Source organism: Plectropomus leopardus, chromosome 20 (assembly GCF_008729295.1).
Source record: "Plectropomus leopardus isolate mb chromosome 20, YSFRI_Pleo_2.0, whole genome shotgun sequence".
Classification (NCBI taxonomy): domain Eukaryota; kingdom Metazoa; phylum Chordata; class Actinopteri; order Perciformes; family Serranidae; genus Plectropomus; species Plectropomus leopardus.
Window position 1 is genome coordinate 9,829,279 of NC_056482.1, and position 8,938 is coordinate 9,838,216.

General features: G+C 34.8%; 1 protein-coding gene across 1 annotated transcript; it reads right to left on the reverse strand.

Moving 5' to 3' along the window:
* Window positions 1-160: 160 nt before the first annotated feature.
* Window positions 161-5,598, reverse strand: LOC121960078 (kunitz-type protease inhibitor 2-like). The gene is made up of 7 exons (XM_042509678.1): window positions 5,474-5,598; window positions 5,153-5,240; window positions 4,864-5,051; window positions 1,892-2,023; window positions 1,431-1,518; window positions 1,162-1,329; window positions 161-639 (listed from the first exon to the last, which is right to left on the reverse strand). The coding sequence occupies exons 1-7, from the start codon at window positions 5,552-5,554 to the stop codon at window positions 578-580; spliced, it is 807 nt and encodes a 268-aa protein (XP_042365612.1). The 5' UTR covers window positions 5,555-5,598; the 3' UTR covers window positions 161-577.
* Between the last annotated feature and the right edge of the window lie 3,340 nt (window positions 5,599-8,938).

The following is an 8,938-nucleotide window of genomic DNA, read 5'->3' on the forward strand; positions in this document are numbered from 1 at the left end:
TGGCGTCATACATGGTATTACATGATCAGGAAAAACACTCACTGATAGACATTTCAGGTGAGTTTGAGATGAGTAAATTTTGTAAATTTTGTATTTATGTTACTTATATTCTACATAAATATATCCATATGCTACTGCAATTTAATCCATACGGACTCAATTTTTGCCACATATCAAACTGTTTATTATAAACATTGTAAATGCATGAGACACTTCCAACAAATGTGTTAAAATAAAGAAATTTATTTCAGATTTCATAATTTTAAATGATTTAATTTATAAGAAATGCATTTGAGATAATGTAAATGAATTTACATTAATTTCATTTCAGTGTTTTGGTTTTCTCAGTCTTTGTTATTGATTAATTCAGTGTTATTTTTGGACTCCAGGAAGTCTGTCGACCACATCAATCTTCCCCAAATGTCAGATAAAAGTCAAAAATAGTAATGCATTGCTTTATTTGTATTCTGCATGATGTGCTCCATATGGTTCATGTTTTTGGGTTACTTCAGATGCCTCTTCATTTCATTAGTAGCCATCAGGAAACAGATTCTGCTGCTTCTCCAAAAACAAAACTTCAGGAGTCCAAACTCTGTGCTGTTGGGTTCTCTTCTTCTTCTTCTTCTTCTTCTTTTTCCTCTATAAAAGATGGAAATGACATGAAATGATTTTGCTGTACATTTGCATGAATGGATGTGTAGGTGCTGCACAGTCAATATGAAGTTCACATTGACTTTAGTCTTCTTCACTAGCATGTAAACCTCTGAAACCGAAACAGAAAAAAAAGTTTGAGTTCTTTAAAAACAATGGGAAAAAATCGTATGGTATGGTATGGTATGGTATCGTATCATTATGATGATTGACAAAACAATTGGGAAATGTCCAGAAAATTATATTTATAATACTCTTAATAAAAAAAGGAAATATATATGTTTATATTTTTTAAATTGTTGTTTTTTTTTGCTTCTTTTCTTTTTTTTAAAAAAAAGTCGCTAATTTGTTGCTATTTTTTTGGGCCATTTCTTGTAACATTGCTCATTTCCTTCCCATGTCTTTGAAAGAAACCAGTCCATTTTTCTCAGAAACTGCATCACAGACATGTCTTAAAGATGGAAGTTTTTCAGGATTATTGAAACATGACGTTTGTACTTCACTCCTCACCTGCATGGTGACATTTCTCCAAACACACAGACACATCTGCAAAGTTGTTCAGGTTTCCCATACACCCTCCATAGGTAAATTCCTCACATCTCATTGAGGTGGAGTTGTAGAAGAAACGTGGAATGTACGCCTTACATGGACCTGTTTCTGGTGCTTTTTGACAGTCCTCTACAGGAAGAGAGAGACACAGGAAGTAGCACAGAGAGGGGACAAAAGTAAGAGCTTCTGAATAAAGCGTCTACATGAACAGTGAGTGTTTGTAAGTTGACCTGTTGCGTTGAACACAGCTGCTTCGCGCAGAGTTGCATTAACAGTGGGACCCTCCTCGTCTGTGGTCGTACTCTCAGTACCCTCCACCTGTCCCACAGCCACAGACACACTCGCTCAGAGACACAGTGACATTCCAAACCTTTTTTTGTCCAAATATTCCCCATAACATTCACTTGAACTAGTTAAACACTTTCTCCAATTTTGTTGACATGAGACATTCTGTAAAGTCATAGTCCAGCTTTTTTACTGAAGCTCAGTCACATTTTATAAAATGAGATGTTTTTATCCCAAACTTAAAAAAAAAAAAAAAATGCAGCATTAATGTCTTATCCTGTCACGTTATATCCATTTTTAATCTGACAAACCTGTGATTATCTGCAATAAAAAAGAGAATATAATCGACCAAAAAAAAGGATAGAGATGAATTTTCAGAGAGGAAATGGAGCGTTCAGTCAGTCACCTGTTCGTCAGCAGGGACGCCCTGGAAGGTCCAGGTCCACCCCAGGAGCAGCACAGAAAACAGAATCATTGATTTCTCCATCCTGTCAGTCTTTCTGTCCAGCTGAAATTCTGATTGCCTGAAATATAGCCACTATTTTTATACTCCTCATCACAGCGCTGATAGTGCATTGACCTGTGGCTTGTGTGTGCTGTGCTGCCCCCGTATGTGTTTACTCCTACAGCCGAATAAATAAATGGATTAATATTTTACTTTGTTTTAGTGGCTGACTACTGAGTCATCAGACTATGAACATCAAGGTTTCCAAGTATTTGTTTCATGGGGGGAAAAAAACCAAGACACATCCACATAACATTCAATGTGCACACACAGGTAATGGCTATTTGAGTGGATATAGTCGCTAATAGTGAAGAAGAAAATGCACTGAAAAGTCTTTGTGAATACAGAATGTAACTTAAAGGCAAATAAATCACAACTAATCATCAGTTGTTTTTTGGGGTAAGTTTTATAGCAAAATGTGAAACTATTCTAGCTCAACTTAAAGGACCAGTGTGTAAGATTTAGGGCAATATATTGGCAGGAATGGGATATAATAATAAAAATAATAATAATAATAATAATAACTTTATTTATATTGCACCTTTAGAAACAGAGTTTACAAAGTGGCACTTGTTTGTCAAAGCACTTTGTTTCAAGAGAGGAGTTTCACGCATAAGTAACGTGACAAAAAGAACCAAAAGTAATACCAAACCAATAAGAGAAACAATCACAAAACAAAAATAACAACAGCAAACCATCCCAGTATGAATAAATGCTGTTCGAAAAGAATATTTGCAGTAAACACAGAAATAAAAGTACTTGTAACAGAATTAAACATGGCTGGGACAGAATAAAAATAAATGAACTAAATGATAAAATGAATAACTAAAAATAAAATTAAAATAGACGACATCACGTGAAAGCAAGTCTACCTTACTGTACTCCACACAGTTCTGACAACATATAATGACTGTACATAATTACGTGATAGCTTCTGCAGAATACCAGTGTTACCAGAATTTGTCCTTAGGTTTGTTTTTCCACCACCTCCATATGTAACCAGTGTTTATAAAAAATACTAGAAGGACAATCTTTATTTCTCCTTTCCTTCAAAATGGCCAATTATACAATTTTTTTTTTTTTTTTTTACTGTGGATGTTTATAAAAGAAAGACACAATAATGCAGGACGGACTATATTGTGTTTAGTACTGATTACTCTTTCACATCCTGAGATATATTTATTTATTCATGTTGCAACATGCAGAACTTTGCCCTCTCCGCTCATTTGTGTTTAACTGAGCTGTAGGAGTGAATCCATGAAACACATCAGTCACAGGTCACTGCCATGTTTGAGCTGAGATGGAAGATTAAGAAAGAGTGAGATAAGGAGATGGCTACGTGAACACAAAATTTTATTATATTCAGATAAACAGAAAAAGTACAGTGTGCAACTTAAAGATGTTTTGTAATAATTCATAAACACCTGATGTAATAACTTAGAGGTGGTTCATAATAAGTCAGGCATATTCAAAGTGAGGCCCGGGGGTCAATTGTGGCCCGCATACTGGTTTTAAATGGCCTATGTCGTGTCCTTCAACCTCTGTTTTATGTGCCCCCCTCCCATACAATATTGCTTTTTCAAGCAAGATTACCTTGCATTGTTTTCATTCACAAAACAATGGTCGAACTATCGTGCAGTTTGACATGCACCAAGTATGCAAGACCAATGTGTTTTTCATGACCAGATGGTTAACATGCATACAAATGCTGTCTAACAGCAGACATGGCCACAACAAAGAAGTGCAAAATAAACAAGGAGGGCAGCTGCTGTCAGGAGTGGCGAGAGTTAAATCCCTTTTCACTGAAACAGCTGCATTTGGTCTATTTGCATCTGATTATTTCCCAATAACTCCTATAATAGGAGAAGCAGCTGGCCTGCAGGTAATCTATACTTAACATATATATATATTATCTTATAAGATAATGTGAATTAATTTACATTAATTTCATTAATTTCAGTGTTTCGGTTTTCTCTGTCTTTGTTATTGATTAATTCACTGTTATTTTATGGACTCCAGGAAGTCTGTCGCCCACATCAATCTTCTCTAAATGTCAGCTAAAAGTCAAAAATAGTAATGCATTGCTTTATTTGTATTCTGCATGATATGCTCCATATGGTTCATGTTTTTGGGTTACTTCAGATGCCTCTTCATTTCATTAGTAGCCATCAGGAAACAGATTCTGCTGCTTCTCCAAAAACAAAACTTCAGGAGTCCAAACTCTGTGCTGTTGGGTGCTCTTCTTCTTCTTTTTCCTCTATAAAAGATGGAAATGACATGAAATGATTTTGCTGTACATTTGCATGAATGGATGTGTAGGTGCTGCACAGTCAATATGAAGTTCACATTGACATTAGTCTTCTTCACTAGCATGTAAACCTCTGAAACCTGAAAAAAGAAAGGTTTGAGATTTTTGAGGTTTTTCAAAAACATGGGAAAAATCGTATGGTATGGTATGGTATTGTATCGTATCATTATTATGATATATAAAACAAGTGGAAAATGTCCAGAAAATTGCAATATAATACTTTAAAATATATATTTAAAAGAAAAAAAGGAATATATATATATATATATATATATATATATATATATATATATATTCAATTGTTGGGTTTTTTGTTTGCTTTTTTAAGGTAATTTTCTCATAATTTGTTGGTACATTTGGGCCGTCTTGTAAAATTGCTCGTTGCCTTCCCATGTCTTTGAAAGAAATCAGTCCATTTCTCTCAGGCACAAAAGGATTAAATACCCAGAAACTGTATCACAGACATGTCTTAAAGATGAATCATGTTAAGTTCAATGGCCAATCAGCATTTTGGAGCTTGGTCACTCAAAACTTTCATACACAAGTTTTCCAGGATGTTTGAAACATGAGGTTTGTACTCCTCACCTGCACGGTGACAAGTCTCCAAACACACAGACACACTAATAAAGTTGTTCAGGTTTCCCCTACACCCTCCATAGATAAATTCCTCGCATCTCTTTGAGGTGGAGTTGTAGAACAAACGTGGAATGTACGCCAAACATGGACCTGATTCTGGTGCTTTTTGACAGTCCTCTACAGGAAGAGAGAGACACAGGAAGTAGCACAGAGAGGGGACAAAAGTAAGAGCTTCTGAATAAAACGTCTACATGAACAGTGAGTGTTTGTAAGTTGACCTGTTGCGTTGAACACAGCTGCTTCGCGCAGAGTTGCATTAACAGTGGGACCCTCCTCGTCTGTGGTCGTACTCTCAGTACCCTCCACCTGTCCCACAGCCACAGACACACTCGCTCAGAGACACAGTGACATTCCAAACCTTTTTTTGTCCAAATATTCCCCATAACATTAATTTCCTAATTCATTTCCTGTCACATGTTATATCCATTTTTAATCTGACAAAACTGTGATTATCTGCAATAAAAAAAGAGAATATAATCGACCAAAAAAAAGGATAGAGATGAATTTTCAGAGAGGAAATGGAGCGTTCAGTCAGTCACCTGTTCGTCAGCAGGGACGCCCTGGAAGGTCCAGGTCCACCCCAGGAGCAGCACAGAAAACAGAATCATTGATTTCTCCATCCTGTCAGTCTTTCTGTCCAGCTGAAATTCTGATTGCCTGAAATATAGCCACTATTTTTATACTCCTCATCTCAGCGCTGATAGTGCATTGACCTGTGGCTTGTGTGTGCTGTGCTGCCCCCGTATGTGTTTACTCCTACAGCCGAATAAATAAATGGATTAATATTTTACTTTGTTTTAGTGGCTGACTACTGAGTCATCAGACTATGAACATCAAGGTTCCAAGTATTTGTTTCATGGGGGGAAAAAAACCAAGACACAACCACATAACATTCAATGTGCACACACAGGTAATGGCTATTTGAGTGGATATAGTTGCTAATAGTGAAGAAGAAAATGCCCTGAAAAGTCTTTGTGAATACAGAATGTAACTTAAAGGCAAATAAATCACAACTAATCATCAGTTGTTTTTTGGGGTAAGTTTTATAGCAAATGTGAAACTATTCTAGCTCAACTTAAAGGACCAGTGTGTAAGATTTAGGGCAATATATTGGCAGGAATGGGATAATAATAATAAAAATAATAATAATAATAATAATAACTTTATTTATATTGCACCTTTAGAAACAGAGTTTACAAAGTGGCACTTGTTTGTCAAAGCACTTTGTTTCAAGAGAGGAGTTTCACGCATAAGTAACGTGACAAAAAGAACCAAAAGTAATACCAAACCAATAAGAGAAACAATCACAAAACAAAAATAACAACAGCAAACCATCCCAGTATGAATAAATGCTGTTCGAAAAGAATATTTGCAGTAAACACAGAAATAAAAGTACTTGTAACAGAATTAAAACATGGCCGGGACAGAATAAAAATAAATGAACTAAATGATAAAATAAATAACTAAAAATAAAATTAAAATAGATGACATCACGTGAAAGCAAGTCTACCTTACTGTACTCCACACAGTTCTGACAACATATAATGACTGTACATAATTACGTGATAGCTTCTGCAGTATACCAGTGTTACCAGAATTTGTCCTTAGTTTTGTTTTTCCACCATCTCCATATGTAACCAGTGTTTACAAAAAATACTAGAAGAACAATTTTATTTCTCCTTTCCTTCAAAATGCCCAATTATACAAACAACTTTTTTTTTTTATATACTGTGGATGTTTATAAAAGAAAGACACAATAATGCAGGACGGACTATATTGTGTTTAGTACTGATTACTCTTTCACATCCTGAGATGTATTTATTTATTCATGTTGCAACATGCAGAACTTTGCCCTCTCCACTCATTTGTGTTTAACTGAGCTGTAGGAGTGAATCCATGAACACATCAGTCACAGGTCACTGCCATGTGTGAGCTGAGATGACTTAATTTTATTACTTATGGTTTTAGTCTTAAATTATCTAATGATTTTAAGATTTTAAATTTCAAAGGTTTAAGATAGTAATTATAAAGATTTTTAAAAATCACTTTATTTTTGTTTTTAACCGTTTAAGTCCTTTTAAACTGAATTACCCTGCTAGCCTGTTTTATGTTGATTCTGTCTGTTGTCATTTGAAGCACTCTGCCTTGTATGAAATGTGCTTTATAAATAATGTTTCTTCTTCTTCTTATTATTATTATTATTATTATGACTTCCAACACGGTTCCTCTTGATGGTGAAATAATTTAGCTTTATTTAGTTATTTTATCATTTATTTTAATGATACAGGCCTCTTGTTTACTGTGACTGTCCGCGCGTGCCGTTTGCCTTCAGATCCATTCCGCGCATGCGTCATTTTTCTCGTAGCTTTTAAAGAAGTGTGGTCGCTGTCGGCTTGTTAGCATCACAAGACTGTGAGTAATAAAACTCAGCATTATGTCTGAAAGTAGGTTTTGCACAGCCCTCCAGCGATATTTAGGGAGCCGGATAATACCACCAATGACTGACGAGGCTGGGCGACAGGAAATGAGCCCAAACGCCGATAACTACGTCCTAAAAAAAGGTAAAGTTACGCAGGTGTCGCTAATTAGCTCAGTTAGTTAGTTAGCGCTAACTAGTTTTCACCTCTGAAGTTATCTGATGGTTATCATGAGCACCAGCTGAAGTCTTTCATTATTATGTTTAAAAATCCAATAATTTCCCTCATACTCCGTCAAATAATGTCAAGCTTCGTGCTGTAGGTTCTTCCGTTTCATACACAAAAATATTTACCCTGTGTTCACCATTGACTTAAACGGGCTTTATAAAACTGCACAGCAGGGAAACATTTTACACTAGATGCTGTATCTTTGTCAGACATAGTAGTGGGATGTAACTAATTACATTTTCTCAAGTGCTGTACTTAAGTACAAATTTTAGGTACTTAACTTGAGTATCCTCTTTTCATGCCACGTTTACCTCATTACATTTCAGAGGGAAATATTGTATATTCAACTGAACATTTCAGTTACTTTACAAATTAAGATTTTTGCATCAAGCACATCAAGAGTTAAAATATGTTTGTTATGCTGTTTTGAACAGTTTATACTAGCACAGCTGCACATTAGTTTTATTAATCAGTCGTCACAGAAAATTAATTGCAAACTGTTTTGATATATATTTAGTTACTTTTTTCCTTGTTCTTTTTAATAATTTTGAGTTGTTTTTCTAAAATTTTTTATGATTATATTATATTTTCGTTTTTGATAATTTACATTTTTTTTTTTTTTTTTTTAGGTTTTTTTCTTTACTTTTTTCCCCCATAATTTCAAATTGGGGGGTGGTTTATTTTCATTCTTTTTAAAACAATTTTGAGATGTCTTTTTCCCTATTATTTCCATTAACTTTGTGTTTTGATTGATTTTTAATTTTTTAAATTTTTTTTTACATGCAACAGAGTATTTTCACTGTTTAGTATTAGTTATATTAATTAAGTAAAGGATCTGAATACTTCTTCCACCACTGCTCATGGTGTCATTACTATGTATAGACCACATGCAGAGTGAAGTGGTCAGGATATGATTTTATTATGACTTTTCTATTTTTCATTGTGTGTTTTAGAAGATATGTTAGGACAAGGAAAACAAGGGAGAAGACAAGAAATCTACTCTGGGGACCCACATTTTTGCAGCCCATTGTCACAGGTAAATTTAAGCGGAGACACACACAAATCCCAGACTAGAGTAAATGATGTCACCGATATATGAAGGTAAAGGTATCCAAAAAGATTCAAAAGAATTAATTGAGTAATTTATTAAAGGACTCTAAAAAAATGTCATGCTCGTACACGCTTTGCATAACATTCATGCACGTGAAAAATATTTAGATATAACTGGGTTTTTCTTTGATTTCCACCCGTGGAAATATGTTTTGACCAATGAAATCCAGCTGATGTCACAACCTCCAGGTCAACATTAGCTTTTTGACAAAATTTCTCATCAATTTGGTTTCTATTTTTTGTGTCTCC

Coding starts and splice junctions, on each gene's coding strand:
- LOC121960078 (XM_042509678.1), bottom strand. CDS start 5,554: ATGGAGAAATCAATGATTCTGTTTTCTGTGCTGCTCCTGGGGTGGACC. Junction 1,519..1,891: donor GCGTCCCTGCTGACGAACAG/GTGACTGACTGA, acceptor GCTGTGGGACAG/GTGGAGGGTACTGAGAGTAC. Junction 1,330..1,430: donor AGCTGTGTTCAACGCAACAG/GTCAACTTACAA, acceptor CTCTTCCTGTAG/AGGACTGTCAAAAAGCACCA.